Source organism: Euleptes europaea, chromosome 21 (assembly GCF_029931775.1).
Source record: "Euleptes europaea isolate rEulEur1 chromosome 21, rEulEur1.hap1, whole genome shotgun sequence".
In the NCBI taxonomy this organism is placed as follows: domain Eukaryota; kingdom Metazoa; phylum Chordata; class Lepidosauria; order Squamata; family Sphaerodactylidae; genus Euleptes; species Euleptes europaea.
The window spans coordinates 1,100,748-1,118,988 of record NC_079332.1 but is presented as its reverse complement, the minus strand read 5'-3'; the positions used below and the strand labels follow the sequence as shown (position 1 = coordinate 1,118,988).

General features: G+C 51.3%; 1 protein-coding gene across 1 annotated transcript in view; it reads right to left on the bottom strand.

The window, feature by feature from the left end:
* RAB26 (RAB26, member RAS oncogene family) overlaps window positions 1–17,844 on the bottom strand; it is a 69,510-nt gene extending 51,666 nt beyond the window's left edge. The window contains exons 1-2 of the mRNA XM_056866313.1: window positions 17,605–17,844; window positions 14,435–14,545 (exon numbers count right to left, since the gene is read on the bottom strand). Coding sequence (XP_056722291.1) covers window positions 14,435–14,545; window positions 17,605–17,844 — 351 coding nt within the window. The remainder of the gene's footprint in view (window positions 1–14,434; window positions 14,546–17,604) is intronic.
* Between the last annotated feature and the right edge of the window lie 397 nt (window positions 17,845–18,241).

Below are 18,241 nucleotides of genomic sequence, written 5' to 3'. Positions count from 1 at the left end.
AAAGGCTGCAGGTAACATCTGAAATCTAACCCCAAAAAAGAAAAGAAGGAGGAGCACATTTGCCAGAACTCAGAGGGAGGAAAGAGGGGGAAAGGTAGGATTGCCAGCCTAAAGGTGGGGCTTGGAAATCTTCCAGAATTGCAGCTGGTCTCCACACCCCAGAGATCAGTTCCCCCGGAGACAATGGCAGACTATTATGCCACTATACCCTGGTGAGGCCCCTCTCCAAACCCTGCCCCTCTCCAAGCTCCACTCACAAATCTCCAGGAATTTTCCAACCCACTGTTGGCAACCCTAGGAACCAGCGAAGAAGAGACATATGCTGCCGGTTTCTGCAGGAAGGAGGGCGAGGGGGTTAGGCCAAAAGCCTTCCAGGAGAGGGAGGAGAGGGCTCTCTTTCCTTTCTGACACTTCAGCATGGGATCCCAAGTCCCCAAACTCTTGTGCAGTTGGCAAATGCAAGAGAGGTAAGTATCATCCTCCATTCCACCATGCCCACATGCTATATGATCTGTACCCATTTCACAGATACTCTGCCCAAAGGCCACACAAAAAAAGCAAAAAAAACACCCCAACCCTTAAATAAAGAGAAAAGAGAGACTGGGTCTGCCTGTAAAGCATGTTTGCTTTCGATCTGTTGCAAATCCACTCTTCTTTCCCAAAGTCTCTGACAACTGTGCTCTTTGGCAACTGCAGCAGTTCATTATTTCTACAGAGCTATCAACAGCAAAAACAGAGACCATTCACACAATTAAATAAAGGAGATCTCGGGTCGGGGGTGGGAGAGAAAGCCTCCAGGTCCATAAAATAAACAGGCAGTATATTTGGGGGGTGGGGGTGGCGGAGAAGAGAGATGAAAACTCCTTGATTAAACCTAAAGCAACCACAAAATAAATTCACAAATGGCAATGCCCAGTCATCCCAGGTTGCCATTCCACAAGCCAAGAACCCAGGGAAGCAGATGAGAAAGAGAGAGAGACGGGTGGATCAATGCAAACTCCATTTGTAGGAGAGCACGTTACACACAGGAGGATCCAAAGAGCTATTTCAGTTTCAGCCGGGAGGCTGGAGCAAGCCCATTCAGAATTTGGCTCTTTCTCCACTGGTCAACAGCCCCTCTGAACAACAGCCACTCCTCTGGATTCTATGATCTTAAGCCGATGATGAGAGGGAGGGCATCTTGGCCATCTTCTGGGCATGGAGTAGGGGTCACTGGGGGTGTGTGGGGAGGTAGTTGTGAATTTCCTGCATTGAGCAGGGGGTTTGACTAGATGTCCCTGGTGGTCCCTTCCAACTCTCTGATTGTTTGATTATAATGTCATATGACCAAAATGCTTTTCAATGTCACCACCATTCCAAAATCAATTGCAGAGAACCAACTGCATAACCAGTTAACGGTGCTTCAGTCTGGCCCGTGGCCTTCCTTTTCTCCAAGACTTTCCCCGCTGCTGCCCCTTTTAACGCGAAACCCACACCAAATGTAAAGCAGGGCCATCCATCACTGAGGCATTCAGTTTGCTCATTCAGCTGTTCATTGATTAATCTGCAAGAGGCCATTTTTAAATCAGCCGCAGAGAGTCAAGAGCACACCTGCTCATCAGTTTGGATCTGGAGGTTTGTTGCGAGAGGGGAGCCAGAGGAAACGCACTGAAAACACTTTTAGTACACCAGTAACTCCAGCTGATTAAACTATCAATTATCACATCCCGCAATCGATATCTCCAAAAGGGCACTCGTATCGAGACTTTGCTAATATGCAAAAATATTAATCAAAGGAGCCATCCTCTCCATGGTTGAGCCAAGTGCCTTGCCCTGGTATGGGCTGCACAAACCCCCAAACCCCAAGGGTATAATTCCAACCTGCAATTCGGCCATTATCTCGCACCCTCCCTTCATATCTACATCTCTGACCTAGAAAAGAGAAGAAGAGTTGGTTTTTATATGCCGACTTTCTCTACCACTTAAGGAAGAATCAAACCGGCTTACAATCACCTTCCCCTCCCCACAACGGACACCTTGTGAGGTAGGTGAGGCTAAGAGAGCTATGACTAGCCCAAGGTCACCCAGCTGGCTTCATGTGGAGGAGTGGGGAAACAAATCCAGTTCACCAGATTAGCCTCCGCCGCTCGTGTGAAGGAGTGGGGGAATCGAACCCGGTTCTCCAGATCAGAGTCCACCACTCCAAACCATGGTTCTTAACCACTACACCACGCTGGCTACACCACTATACCAATTGAGACAAAACGCCCAATACCAAGAGGCAGCTAATAGTGAATTGTGGAGAACAGTTCTGGGGCATTTATCACACCTACGGTTGCCAACTATGGGCTGGGAAATTCCTAGAGATTTGAGGCAGAGGCTGGGGATGTGATGCCAGATCCTCCAAAGCTGGGTCTACCCTCCCCTGCTGCCTCTTTTTCCCCAGGGAAACCGATCTCTGGAGTCTGGAGGTCAGCTGTAATTCTTCAGCTCCCTCCCTGGGGTCGGCAACCATGAACGTTCCGCTCTGTGCTCTGCTGTTTTGAAATCCCAACCCGGACTATGCAAAAGCCGCCTCCCCCAGCCCCTTCGAAAGCAGAGAAGGAGTTTTTGAAAATGCCAACAGGAGAGCTAACTTGTTTTGCTTCGACTGCCACTGGGATCTAGAAGGAAGGAAAGCGACCCACCGCCTTCCTGTCGGCTGGGAATGCAGACACAAAGCCCAGAGTGGAAACAGGACGCCGGCACTTGGACAGTAAAGCTCCGACATGGGCTGGGGGGCCAGTCACATTCTCTCAGCCTAACCTACCTGACAGGGTTGAACACATGAAGCTGCCTTATACTGAATCAGACCCTCGGTCCATCAAAGTCAGTATTGTCTACTCATACCAGCAGTGGCTCTCCTGGATACAACAGAGGAGATGAGAAGAATGTAAGCCGCTTGGAGTTCCCATTGGAGAGAAAGATGGGGCGTCAATGAATGAAATGAACAAACATGCAAACTGGGCCCCTCTTCTGATCCTGCCTGGCTTCCTGGTGGTGAAAGCCGAATGCGCCTCTCTGCCCTTGACATTTTTTCCTCTGCCTTTCCTGCAAGTGTATGGCACAAGGATCTGCTCCATTTTAACCTCACAACAACCCTGTGAGGTAGCTTAGATGGAGAAATAGTAACCAGCCAAAGATCAGCCTGTGTGTTTCAGGGGTTGAGTAGAGATTAGAACCCCAAATCTCCCCAGTTACACTAGACACAACAGCATTCATGCCATTTTAGCTGCTGAAAGAAAGCATGGGGTTTTCTTTCTAAGCAGTGGAGGGCCCAGGACACCCCCGCCCCTCAAACTCACATGTGCCCAGCACCCCTTCCTGTCCCCTCCCTCTTCTCAGGAGCCCTGATCACTATTTTGAATTTCAGTTTGCCTTTTTATCTCCCACTGCTTCAGTCCACCCAGGAAAAGAACAAGCTTTTGAAGACAACAACTTCCCAGCAGAACTGGGGCAGCAATTTCCATTGCCTGGAAATTATGCAAGCAGGGGATTAATTTGCAACTATTAATTTGGAAGCACAAACAAACATCAAGCCACATTATCGAAGACTTCCAAGGCCAATTTCATCCCAGAACACTGATGCAAATGGGAGCACATTCATTCAAGCGCCCCACCTCCGTGCCACGGCTGGAGGTCAGCGGAACAGACTTTTCCTTCATTCCCCCCGGCCCTTAAAAGGCTCTCGCTACATTTAGCAGGTTTCCAACTCTGCCAGAGCCCCCCTCGCCTCTGAGCTTGCAAACAGGTCTCATCTGTTCACTGACAAGTAAGGATCAGCCAGTGCCAGAGTAAAAATCAGAATGGTTTCCAGCAAAATGAAAAATACCTTTGTGCACACCGCAGGATCGATGGCTCGCCGGAGCCACCCTCACTGTTAGCCTCTACAGAGCCATTTCTCTTTCTTGCCTCCAGTAAACTGGAAGTGTTCCAATACCCCAACTGCCTATCTTTTTAGAAAACACTTGTCTCTATCGACATCTCCCTTCAGGGCAAGGAAGAGTTTGGCTATTGAAAAAAAGCAAGCTTCCATCCCAAGCCTGCAAATAACCCCCGCAAGCATTTTTACTGGTCTGTCTGCTTGGCATGGCCTGGAAGAGAAGGGGGTGGGGGGGAGACACCACTTCCTGTTCACAAAAGCATCCCTGCTACAGGTGACCAGAAAAGTTGCCACTAGTTAAGAGAAATCAGAACTAGATTCCAAATGGACAGAATCATGCCGGCTGATTTCTGGTTGCTGACCAGTCCCGTCTCTTCGACCTTGCCAGAGAAGATTCTACAAAAGTGAAGTATAGTAGGATAAGAAGAATTGTACTATTAAAAGTACTGTTATTGTTTTGTTAGATAGCTTGGAAGGGATTAAGTATTATGTATGAGTATTGGTTTGAGAGATAATTTGGAAACAGTGGGGATACCGACAAAGGATTTAAGTAGAATTTTGATTAAACAAATGACCAGTAAGATCTGTACAATTAATACAATATGAACCCCCTGAAAGACAGTTTACATTGTACATTGTGAATGGATGTGGATGGTAGATGTTTGTTTGTTTGTATGTTACTGGAAATTTTAAATAAAAACTTATTAATAGTTTAAATAAATAAATACAAGCAGTGCCTTTGAGGGGGGAAAAGATTCTACAAAAGCTATGTGCACTCCTGTGATACAGAGCAAGTTTTCGTTTCAGGACATCAAGAAGATTAACTGGGGGGGGGAATCCCCCCAAGTTCTTCTTACCGACTCTAGAATAGGGGAGAGCAAATGCCACATTTTCAAGGGACTGCCGTTGTTCGCAAGCAACCCCTGCATTATTGGCACACTGCACTCCCTGTTCTTTTTTAAAGTGCATCATTATAGAAGAATTAGAATTTCAAATGAAGGTTCGTTTTTTTACCTCCCAGGCACGAATAAACTGACTTGAAGTGCTCGAGATATTTTCTGCTGTTGCCAGTTGATATTTCTGACATTGCGGTGAGTCACCTCCAAGCACAAATAGTTACAGGAAAGGAAAGGAACGGAAAGGGCAAGCGGTGGCAGAAGAGCGCCGATCTTGTGCCATTTCCACCAAAATGGGGCTGGAGGGGGCAGCCAGAGCTTCGGGGCCCACGGGCCCCACTTCAACGCAAAATTCAAATATAGAAAGTTTATCAGCCTTCTTGTGAGCGTCACGTGGTGGTTAGTGCTGGCCTCAGATCTGGAAGGCCCAGGTTCGAGTCCCCACGCCGCCATGGAAATTTGCTGGATGACCAGTCACACACTCTCAGCCGAGCCTACCTTACAGGGTTGTTGTAAGGAGAAAATGGAGAGGAGAACAACGTCAGCTGCTCTGGGTCCCTGCTGGGGAGGAAGGAAGGGTATAAATGCTGCTCCTAGCCACCGCTCTTAACCACTACACCACGCTGGCTGCCTAGACTGGAGTAACTCTCCTTAGGATTGCATTGTAAGTCTCCTGGGGTTTGCTTGCACCATGATAACATTATGCAAAATGTGAAGATTTCACACACTCGCTGCATGCACAGGTCACAGAACGTAGCATCTTTTGGCACAAAACTGGGATTTTTTTTTCCTTCAAAGCACAGAGAATTCCCTGCGTGAATCTAGATGAAGAGCGGGTCTTTCTTGCCCAGCTCCTGCAAGGAAGACAGTTGCAATGGCCCACAGGAGAGGAAGTTGCAGGCAGTCATTAAGGGAGCTAATCAGTGTCGGAAGCTACAAATTAGACTGTTGTTCTTGGCCGAGGAAATAAGGCTAAGGCCCCCATTCTTGCCTGCAGCTCACAAGGGACCGCTTATTTTTCTACTTCGGCTTCTTAACACCGCTGCATCCCTTGCAAAGGGCTCTAAACAATTCTGACTGTGCTATAAACACAGGGCCGCCAAATTCACAACTACCCCTTCACATTTCTAATTTCAGAGGGTGGCCACATTGGTCTGCAGTAGAACAGTGAAGTTTGAGTCCCAGTAGCACCTTAGAGATCAACAAGAGTTTAGAAGGAAGCTGTGGCTCTCGAAAGCTGACACACCTGAAATTCTTGTTGGTCTCTAAGGTGTTAACTGGACTCAAATCTAACTGTTCACATTTACGTAACGAGCTAAATCAGTAATTCACACACTGGGACTCTTGGGTGTTCTGAGAGAGGTGGTAAGTGCTCCTTCCCTGGAGGTTTTAAAGCAGAGGCTAGATGGCCATCTGTCAGCCATGCTGATTCTATGACCTTAGGCAGATGGTGAGAGGGAGGGCACCTTGGCCATCTTCTGGGCATGGAGTAGGGGTCACTGGGGGATGCCGGGGGGAGGTAGTTGTGAATTTCCTGAATTGTGCAGGGGGTTTGACTAGATGACCCTGGTTGTCCCTTCCAACTCTATGATTCTATGTGTCCCTGGCAGTGGTCAGAACTGGCTGGTGGGGCTGCAGCCACGTGTTCGGAAGCACGGCTCCAAATCTCCCAAGAGCACGCTGCATCTCCCTCGGTCCCTACTCCAGGTCAGCGGCTGACAGGGACCATGCCCAGGATGGGATCCGGGAGCGGAGTCAACAGCTTACATGCCCCTCAGCTGTGGACGACCCCACAGCTGGCTTACCACCACTGGATTCACTCTCTGGGTCTCGACGAGGACTAGAAGCATGCTCGGCATGTTAAAATAAAAAGAGACAGCTCCTCAGAATCAGGGCCCAAACTTTATTAAGTTAGCACAGCTGCAAAATTTCTCAGCAGAGAGAAACCTCAAGCGACAGCCACGCTTGTTTCTTTTCAGTTTTGTACACAGCTCTGCTCTGCCCTCACTAAGTTCGGGTTTGTCTCATTTTCGTTGCTGCGTTTTTTTAAAAAACTCAATTGATGCCAACACAATTTTGGAAAATCAACACTGAATGTGTTCATTTTAACAAGAAAAGTTTGCCGTCAGGTGCAAAATGGTGCAAAGCCAAGAGTTGCCAGTTTCAAGTCTTGCAAGGAAGAAACAAAATTGGGATGGCATCGAACCTGGCCGTGCTCGAAAGACAGCCTCATCCCTAAATCTGAGATCTCCACGCACAGCTCCCGGTGAACAAGCACCTGCGTTATATCCTTGCAGCTTCTGAGCCTCCTAACTCATTCTGAAGCCGTTCCTTAGTTAACCAGACGTTGGTCTTTGCCTTTGCAAATCTGCCATTCCGAACGTGCGTTTGGAGTTTCAATATCTATCCTATTAAATCAGACAAGAACACAATTTGGTTCTTCTGCTGCAGTGAATAATTCAGATTGTTGTCGGGAGGTTATGAAATCCTCAGGCGCCCATTCTGAAAACTTCAAATTGGTCCGCCGTTCGCTAATTTTCATCGCTCTGATCCTCCTCCTCAGCCCATTTCTTCTGCTGCGGCTGCACAAAGTCCACACACTTCCCCTTCGGCACACAATGCGGGTGAAGCACACAAAGGCCTGTGCTGAACGATGAAGATTTTAAAGCTGAAAGTAGTGCTTTTGGATTTTTATTCTGCAGGGATTTTTATTTACTCCTTTTATACCCCGCTCTTCTTTGCAACGGGGACCAAAACAGCTTAGATTGTCCCCCCCTCCTCTATTTTCTCCTCACAACAACCGGTTAGGTTGAGAGTGTGCGACTGGCCCTAGCTTACCCTCCAAGTTTTCAGGGCAGGAGAAGGATTTGAACCTGGGTCTCCCAGATCCTAGTCCGACACTCTAACCATGACACCACGCTGGTTCTTAGGGGGATAAGCTTACAGGAAGCTCCAAGGCAGAAGCGGAACCTCCTCATTCATAAACGAAATATCTCCAAGTGCCAGATATTGGGGATCAGCAGCAGGCGTTGGTTCTCTCCGTCCAGAGTGGCTGGTGACATCTCCCAGAACCTCCAGCCGGAGCACCCTTCAATTCTATTACCAGGTTGTACGCCACATTTCACAGGTGCCCAGGCAACCAAGGGCTCAAGGCGTTGACCATTCTGAACACAATCACAGTGTCTTTAACAAACCCTGATATTCCCACCCCTGCTTTCTACTGTCTCCACGGCCAGCGTCTCCAAGTATCTCGAGGGGCCATGGCTCAGTGGTAGAGCCTCTGCTTGGCATGCGAAAGGTCCAAGGTTCAATCCCCGGCATCTCTGGCTAAAGGGACTAGGCAAGTAGGTTATATGAAAGACTTCTGCCCGGGATCCTGGAGCACCGCTGCTGGTCTGAGTAGACAATACTGACTTTGATGGACCGAGGGTCCGATTCAGTAGAAGGCAGCTTCATGTATGTGTGATCTTACACTGCCCTCCGAGTACAAGGACGCAGCCTGCTTGCGCCCAAGACTCATTTTTTGCAAAAACAACAGATGACGGCACCAGCCTGAAATCCAGAGACTTTACCCATGAACCCCAGCAGGGTTTAGGGGCTCAGTAGTAAGAGCAGGCTCTCTTCACATGCTCCGGTGCACTCCTGAGTAGCAACTCATACTCCCCATTTCCAGCAAGCCTTACAAGCCCACAGCTAGGGTTGCCAACCTCCAGGTGGTGGCTGGAGATCCCCCCCCCCACTATTACAACTGATCTCCAGGTGACAGAGGTCGGTTCACCTGGAGAAAAGGGCCAGAGCCCAGCAGTAAACACACACTCTCCCCGCTACCAGCCGAGCCTTCCTGCTTCTCAACATCTGCAATTCCACCCATGACAGATAACATTAAGTATTTTCTACGGAACAACTGGGCCCGGTACACAGGGCAGCGTGGGGGATTTGGTTCTCCGCAGAATCCCATGCAGAAAAAGGGCACCCTCTGAAAGGGCCGCAGCTCCAAAAATAATAGCCACATTTGCTGAAGTCCCTGGAATGCAAACAGTGATCCACAGGAACATCTGCCTGGCACTAGAGTGGCAGGTGTCAGCCCAAGGGGAAAGGCACTCGCAGGGAGAAGAATCAGCAGCACGGAAGAAGTCTGGGAACCAACCGGCAGCTTTGAGCCCAAAAGGACGGGAGGATACCTGGGAGTTCAGGGCCACCCCGTCACAGCAGCTTTTTTATCGAGAGCCGGCAGCATCGCTGATTAAACTCGCAGCAATCAAGGACACAGCCGGAACGTTCCCTCCTCGCCATTTCCTCCGATGCACGGGGATTGGGTTGCCAATCAGTCCCGCAGATAACGTCTCTTTGCAGGAACCTTCCGATGGAGCGTTCCTGATGCAGAACGCTCCTGGGGACAGAACCTTACCACCGCATCTTCCCCTCACCCCACCCGCCCAAAGAAAAGGCTGTTGTAGAGATGGAAAAAAGATACAGAAGAGGCCAGGAGAAACACCTGGGAGCAACTTCTGTAGGAGGGAGGGCCCCAGCGTCCAGGGCTTTCTGGTTTATAAAACAGATAAGTAATTGGTTTATTTACAGAATTCATATCCTGCCTGCCTACTCTAAGGAGCATTCTGGGCCGGCTTACTCTGAAATATAAATGTACACAGCAAGATTAAAGAGAGGATGGGAATACAGTAGAGATTTCTAAACTTATGAATAGCATAGAGAAAGACATCTCTCTCGCATACACACAGAATACTAAAATGTGAAGTCAGAGCACTGCCGGGCAATAGACCCGGGACAAATGAGAGTACTTCTGCCATTTCCCCCCTACAAGATCCCCACATTCTCAAGTCAAACTCTAAATACACACATCCTTTGGATACCCAAATAAAGAGGCTGGCTTGGAACTGGCTGGCATTGCCCCAAAAGGGGGCTCAGGCTTGGCAGTAAACTGGCTCTGCCAGCTTATGGTTTAGCCATGATTTTGCCCCCCAGAAAACTGGATGTCGGAGAAGCGAAAAAATGACAGCCAATCAGGACGGCCTCACTACCTATCAGAATTCTGGCTCCGTCTCCACTTTGTGGCAGCAGAATAATTACCAGCGCACACGGGCTTGATAACCACCCATTTTAATTAAAAAGCCTGGCATATCTTTGTACGCCAATAGAGCACGTCTTCTAAAAAGGCAGCCGCTGCCTGGCGACCTGCATTTTGAAACCCATTTGGGGGGGGGAATATACAGCATCCAGGAAGGATCCACCTCAGGGGTGTCAGGAAAACCAAGATTCCCCGCCCAGGACTGCCAGAATTCATCCTCCTTCCGAGCTCACTGCTCTTCGCTTGGCTACCAAGCCCAAACCAACAGCCGAAAAAGTGGTTCTGGCACCAGCGGAACGTTTCCTAAGTAGGGTCCAGATGGTCCTGCTGAGCCCCCCCTGAAAGAAGCAGGCCCCCAGGAGCCGCATGGGAAAGGGAAGAAGCCAGGTGAAAATCCCTCCCCCTCTGCTGCTACTCTTCCAAGGTTGCGTCAGTGGGAAGAGGCAGGGCCCTCCCGTCTCTCCCCCTGCCTCCTTGCGGGGTGTCCGGTTTTCTCAGTGAACCTGAGAAACCCTAAATATTTATAGTCGCCTTGCAAACAAATCCACAAAAGCTTATTAGCTCGTTCCATTATTAGCTCCAAATTTATTTTTTCTCCCCCCCCCTTTTTTTTTCTTTTTTTGCCATCAAGTCACAGGCGACTTAGGGCAACCATTGGGATTTTCAAGCAGAGAGACGTTCAGAGGTGGTTTGCCATTGCCTGCCTCTGCTGTTCCTCGGTGGTCTCCCTTCCAAATACTAGCCAGGGCCGACCCTGCTTTGCTTTCGATATCTGGCAAGATCAGGCTGGTCTGAGTCAAATTTCTTCCAGTTTGTTTTCTCCAAAGTTCAGTAAATTTGGGAGACGTCAACAGACTGAAAACAACTCCTCCTCGCGCTTCTTCTGATTTACGCAAGGGTTTCCTGTCTGCTCTCTGTGAGCCCATTCTCACTTGCTACAGGTGAGGATATTGGCAAGCCTGACTTGGAAACGTTGATGAGACCACCAAAAAGCCAGGAGCAGAGGAGCTGAGGCTCAGTGGCTTTGCATACAGGAGAGCCCACGGCATCTCCGCTTAAAAGGATCAGGTCCTAGGTGACATGGGAGTCCTTTCTCTGCTCAAGAACTGACCCAGTATCAGGCACCTTGGTGAGCCGTGCAAATATATTACCGTCTCCCTGTGTCGGCACCCCCTGCCCCAATTACAGGGGGGGAAATATCCGTTTACTTTTCCTCCTGCAGGGAATCAAGAGCTGTCAGCATCAGCGAAAACAACAATCTTCATTTAAGACCCAAGCAGAGCAACAAACTTCATTTTCCAGGACAGGGAAGGGCCAATGGATGCAGGAAAGTTGCAAACAGGGGGGCAGGGTTGTTACCAGAGGAAAACAAATTACCGTAACACCCCCCAAAGCTCAGGCAAACAAAACCCTCCTGCACAATCCAAGCAGCGGACTTGTCTGTTTTTGCAACTCAAATGGAAGAGGACGGGTAATTACACAGGACCCATAAATAAGCAAAACTCTCCCACTCCCTTCAGAAGAGACGGCACAGCCTTCCATATCTCAGGAACGAGGCGACTGTAGGAAAACCGGAGGGGAACATGACAGAGGCTTCAAAATATGTTCCCTGACAGCGCAGAGGAAAAGAGAGCACAGAGAAGAGGAGAAACATTATTTATGCTTTCAAAACACCAGAGCTGAGGATTTCCCAATGGACACTGATTGCGTAGCAGATTCAGAATGGACAAAAAAGGAAGCGCTTTCCTGAACTCACGACCACAGGCTGCTGCCAGGGCCACCGACATCACCTATCAAGATCACATTAACCCCTGAAGGATGGGGTTCCCTGTGGGAGAAGGTGCCGTTCAACGGCACCGGAACAGCACTACGCTTTGACATCCACCCCCACTCAAGGGACAGGGGATTCAGGCCTTGCCCGAGTAAGCGAGACCTCCGCCGGGCTCTGAATTTTGCTAACCCAACTTCCAGCTGTCCAGTGGAGGGCAGCCAGGCCCCTTGGAGGCTCCTAGCCATGGTGCCTACAGTGAACCTCCACATTCAGAGGCAGTCAACGTCTGGAACCCAGCGCTAGGAGGCAACATCAGGGGAAGGCCCCAGCCTCTGTGCTCGATTGAGTGGCTCTCTAGAGTGACTGGTTGGCCACTGGGCGAAAGACGATGCTGGAATAAATGGACCCTCACTGGTCTGATCCAGCAGGGTTCTTCTTGCAGTTATGTTCACAGTACCCAAATCAGACCAGGACCAATTAGACGTCCACCATTTGGTGAGGAGATAGTCTGACCAGGTGTAACATAAAAAGCATTGGCCGGGGAGGGGGTGTTCAAGCTTTCATGGGAAAGCAATAAAGAAAACTATAGTAAATAAAGAACCAAGAAGACTTGTATGTTGATGAATTCGTATATTTTGGAGAGGCCAGACTCTTATCTCGCCAACTCCACCGCTTTAGGTAGAAATTAGATGGTAAGGAGGCTCCATCCATAAATCACAAACGGATATCAAACCCCTACAAGGGAACAAGGGAATGCGGGTACTGTCAGAAGAAAAAGCTACTTGAGACTTGCCCACAGGAGCTGAGCACCAGTACACCAGAGGATAAAAGCTGCCCTTTCCTTTACAAGCTCAGGAAAAGGTACCAGTTAAGTCAGCCGACGCTGAGATCTCGTGGGCATTTCCACTCGATGGTTCTAAGCACTCTGGGGAGAGTTCTAAGCAAACCCTGGATTCACAGTGAGGTGAAAGACGGCACCTGTTGGCCAGCTTGCGGCTTGAAAGCAACCTCTGATCTCCCCCAATCCCTCCAGGACAGATCTGAGGAGATACTGTAGGGGGCCAAAGAAAGGCAGCCGAAATAGAAAGCTGACGTTACCGAGGGGGGGCGGGGAAATCTCATGAACACATGAAGCTGCCTTATACTGAATCAGACTCGTGGTCCATCAAAGTCAGTCTTGTCTACTCAGACCGGCAGCGGCTCTCCAGGCTCTCAGGCAGAGGTCTTTCACATCACCTACTTGCCTAGTCCCTTTAACTGGAGGTGCCGGGGATTGAACCTGGGAACTTCTGTGTGCCAAGCAGGTGCTGTAGCACAGAGCTACGGCCCCTTCCCCACATGCAACATGTCCTTACATGCAACAGTTTGGACCAGAGACGCAGGAGTATGTTCCTGACATGGACTTTGTTAAAAAATACATCTGTTTTGCTTCTCTATTTAAACCATGTCCATTAAAAAAAAACAACCCACAACAGCACAGGAGAATAATGCAATTAAAAATGAGTGGGGGGGGGGGAACAGCAGCAAAGAATCCCATTTTTAAAGCCAAACCATACAGCTACCAGCGATGTAAATTAAGAGGCTTTCCTAACTCCCCCCCCCCCCAAAAAAAGTTTTACCCTGGGTAGGTTTGACATTCTATGGCCCAATTTTAAAAGTGCCTGCCACATGCTCTAGTAGAGAAATATAATCTCCGTCAATTTCTGACATGCTTTAAAAAAAAAAAGACACCACCATTTGAAATCACACACGACAGTCTTGTTCTCCCAACTGAATGTCCCTTTTGCTTTCTTTTGTATGACTGAATTGAAGATGCAAGCCACAGGCAGACAGATGTGAAGATTCTGCAAGAAGTGTTTTGCTTCTGTACAAACGTTTTGCTTCCTTCCTTCTACATCCCAAGACTCCGGATGTTTCATCAAGCCCTCTTTCTCCACCACAGGAGAAAGAGGACTTGATGAAAGAACCCACCGAAGACAGCAACAAAAAACACAAATACAAAAAAGCTTCCTCCACTTCAAAGCCAACGGCTTGCCATTCACCAGCATTATGAAATCTGCAGAGACGAGTCTGCATTAACAAGCCGCACCCCCCCCCACCCATGCAAGAAGATCTGCTCCTCCATATGGAGCAGGAAACGGGTGGCCGGCCAGACAGGGAAAGAGCAAGCCAGCCCCTGAGCTGGCAATAAAGAGGGATCCCTCCAGAAGGGGCCTTTGGCAGGTAATCCTGGCAGGCCAAACATGCAAACTCTGAACCACAGGTTTCTTTTCTGTTCCACAAAAGTGTGACTTGCAGTGCCACGTTCGCTATGCCCAGGCGGGGGGGGGGGGCAGCCACCAGATGGAAACCCTCCATCTTGGGATGTCTAAGCAACAGCCAGATGACAGCAGCACACAGGTAATTCGGGCAGCGGCCTTCAGCCTTGACCTACGGGGCACAATCCTTAGTAGCTCCCATTCATTTCTACCCAGCTGACATGGAAGAATTTCCTGGCGAATGGGCGGGGGCCATGGCTCAGCGGCTGAGCCCCTGCTTAGCATGCTGAAAGTCCCAGGTTCAACCCCTAGCATCTCAAAATGTCTCAGGAGGCCACTGTGGGGAAACATCTTTCTCTGCCCGGGTCCCTGGAGAGCTGATGCCGGTCAGAAACCAGTGTGGCTGACGGTGGAAAGAATCATCATCTGCATTTCGTCCTGATTTAATGTGGATTTTTAAGGGTTAGGCACCAAAAACCCCATCAGTCGGCCAAGGGACGAAGCTCCCCGGAGCTGACTTACCCGGAAGTCAATCCCCACCGTCGATATGAAGCTCCCAGCCAGGAAAGCGCCGTCCTTGAACCGCACCAGCAGGCACGTCTTCCCAACGCCAGAATCACCAACCAGCATGACCTAAGGAAGGAACACGGAAGGAGAGGTCAGAGGCAGAGGAGGCGGCAGGGGTTGAGCAGCAGGCAGCCTTTGCTTGGCAGGTTCACTCTGCTGGGCAGCTGCTCGTCACCGGTTGAACTGCTGGCTGACTACCAGGGGCGGAGGCACCTGACTTTGTGCACAGGGACCTTCTGTTTCATTCCAACCCGGGTTCCCACTCCCACAGATCAGAGCAGGTCTACTGGCGGCCTAGATTTAGCCCACAGAAGCCATTTTTCCCTTGTCTTCCAAACTTGAAATCAGGCATGGCAAAATAATATAGGAAGGAAAAAACGTAAGGAAAGAAGAAGACAGATCATAATTCTGCAGAACACCTTCCTTGTTGAGAGCCAGCGTGGCGTAGTGGTTAGTGTGTTGGACTGGGATCCGGGAGACCCAGGTTCGAATCCCCACTCTGGCCATGGAAGTTCGCTGAGTGACCAGTCACACACCCTCAGCCTAACCTACCATACAGGGTTGTTGTGAGGATAAAAATGGAGAAGAAGAGAACTGTGTCATCCTCTTTGGGTCTCCACTGGGGAGGAAAGCCGGGCATAAATGAATTGAATAAACACATACATTGTTAGGATTTTGTACACAACCACGTACATAAGCATAGTGCAATGTAAGGCTGCACCTTCTAGAGCACAATTCTGCAAGGGCTTTAAGCCCGGTGTGTCCCCCCGCCCCATCCTCTGGACCACTGTTTCCCTAACAAAGTAGCCCCTGAGAATATTCTTCCACCACAATTTTCATGCAACGGGCAACAGGGTGGATTCAGATCACCATTTCAAGCTTATTCCATTTCTGAGCAACGCCGTGTAACCTGACCCCTCGGAGTACCGAGAACTGCATCTGCTTGGCAGCCAGGCCTTGGAGTGGTTTTCCACACTGCCAGAAATTGTACGGGCTGTGCATCTCCTTCAGACAAAGCCTTCGCTCCTTAGTTCCCACAATTCTCTACCTTTTCCCTCTCCCCCCACCCCCATAAAAGGGGCATCCTGGACTTCAAAGCCCAAGAAAACGCTCCAGGGAATAAGGAAAGGTTTCCTGCCTGCCTGCCAATCTTCCTCCCTCTGTGCCTGAGGATCACCTCTCTCTCGCAGGGGTCCCAATCTGCACGCGCCAGATGGGCAGCTGGTTCCTTTCAGGGCAGGAAGCTCCACCCCAGAATGAGACGCACGGCCAGAAGGGCTCTACAGAGAGACCTGAATTCTCAGCTAGAGCCGACTCATTCGGCCGCACTTGCAAAACTGCAGCGATGGAGCCTCAGCACACGCAGCGGTCTCCGCCCGGAACCTGACCGCGTCAGCCCTTCCCAGGCATCAGGGGCTCCCATAACAAGGTATAGAATTCAGATCGTAAAAATCTTTCTTCTGTAACCCTGGCAAAGTTTCCACAGGAATTACACCTGGACGTCTTTCGCTGGTTTGAGGGCTGCTTCGCGGCCTGCAGTTACAGAGCCCAGAATCCCACCAAAAGCAAATACTGCGACTTTTGTCAGAGAAAGCCAGAGTGGGGTAGTGGTTAGAGCCCTGGAAGAGGATATGCAAGGCCCAGGATCGAATCCTCTGCCAGGGAAGCTTGCTGGGTGACCTTGGGCCGGTCACACGCTCTCAGCCTAACTTATTCAAGGGGTTGTTGTGAGGATAAAAAAGGAGGAGAGGAAACAATGTAAGCTGCTTTGGGTCCTCTTTGGGGGGAAAAGATAGGGTATTGAGTAAATCAACAAATAAATAGACGATACGGTCATTAATTGATTCAAATGTGACTTAAAACGTGCATTAAATACAGTGGCAGAAGAGGGCAGCCCAGGGCACCAACCTGGACGCCCGGCTTCACTGCAAGGTGGGACCCAGCCCTGAATTCTCCTGCCCATCCTGTGCGACTGACCACAGCAGCTGTACCTGCTCATGGAGAGCAACTCAACCGGACAGACGGCGCCCGCCCTCTGCGCTTTCTACGGTTTTTGCAGCGTTCCCAAGAGCCTCTGTTTTGGTCCACTTTTCTAAAAAGGAGCTTGGCAGAGGACGCCCCTGGCCTTGGGAGCACTGCCAAACGCCACCGCCTTCCTTCTCTGGCACTGCCAAACAGTATGTCAGGCAAGGGACACTGGCTCAGTGGCAGAGCAGCTGCTTGGTGTACAGAAGGTCCCAGGTTCAGTTCACGGCTCTTTGAAAAGACTGGCGATGAGAAAGACCCTGAATGGGGACCCTGGACAGCGCCCGCTCCCTGGCCAGAGAAGCAACTTCTTTGGTACAAATCCTCCAGCTGCAAAAGGCTTAAGTCAGGAGAAAAGGGCACCCGTTGATGCTGCGATTCAGAATGTGATCAGTCCACTCCACAGTCTTAATGGGACCCCCTGGCTCAGCCAGCCGCAGCCCCTCTGATCCCAGGCTCTGAGCCTCGGAGATATGCAGCCCTGCGTCATGGAGCATGTGCAGAGTATCTCTGCCTCCCTGCTCGATACCATCAGCAGCACTCTCCCTGCAAGTACAACACACCATCCCAAAAAAAGCATGGGGCTTCCTGGGGGTCCCCCACACCCCCGAGGCCAATCCGGGGCCACCTCCCCCGCCCCCCAGCTTCCCAAAGGGGCCACCAAGGGGAATCATAGAATTGGAAGGGACCACCGTGGTCATCTAGTCCAACCCCTTGCACGATGCAGGAAATTCCCAACTACCTCCCCCCCCCCCCAAAAAAAAAACCATGCCCAGAAGATGGCCAAGATGCCCTCCTGCTCACAATCTGCCTCAGGTCGTAGAATCAGCACGGCTGACAGATTGCCGTCCAGCCTCGACTTAAAACCCTCCAGGGAAGGAGAGCTCGCCACCTCCCGAGGAAGCCGGTTCCACTGAACCCTAGAGTTGGAAGGGGCCGCCAGGGTCATCTAGTCCACCCCCCCTTTGCACCAGGCGGGAAATTCCCAACGACCTGCCCCCCACGCCCCCAGGGACCCCTGCTGCATGGACGGGGAGGGGGGTCCCAGGCGCCTCCTCCTCCTCCTCCCGATGGCCCGCGGAACTCCCCGCCCCGCTCACCTTGAAGGCGACGTCGTAGAACTCGCCGCTGCTGCTGAGCGAGGGCCTGCCGGGCAGCGCCACCCCGTTGGCGGCCTCGCCCCCCGCCGGCCCCGATCCGGCCGCGACCCGCGCCTGCCCGTCGCGCTGCTGCTGCTGCTGCTGCTGCTGCTGGGCGGCGGGCAGGGCGGACGAGGCGGCGGCGGCGGCGGCGGCGGCGGAGGAGGAGCCCTTGCCGCGGGGGCTCTTCTTGCGGGACATGCCGGCTCAGGGCGCCGCACGCCCCACCCGGCTCCGGCTCCAGCCGCCCCGCCGGAGCGCCGCCGCCGCCATCCCCGCCTGCCTGCCTGCCTGCCCGCCCCGCCGCTGCCGCGCCGTCCGCCCGCCCGCGCGCCTCGCTCCGCCCGCCGGCCGGCCCCTCGGCGCCGCTCAGCCACTGCCGGCGCCGCGCCCCTCGCCTCGCCCCCTCCGGCTCCCGCAGGAACACCTGGCGCTGCCTGGGGCGCGACCAGAAACGCCCCCCCCCCCCGCCCACCCACCCATCCCAGTCCGTCTCGCCTGCTCAGCCCGGCAGCGGCTCTCCAAGGGCTCGGGCGCAAAAGGGTCTTTCCCATCACCTCCTTGCCCGGTCCCTTGAACTGGAGAGGCCACTGGGCAT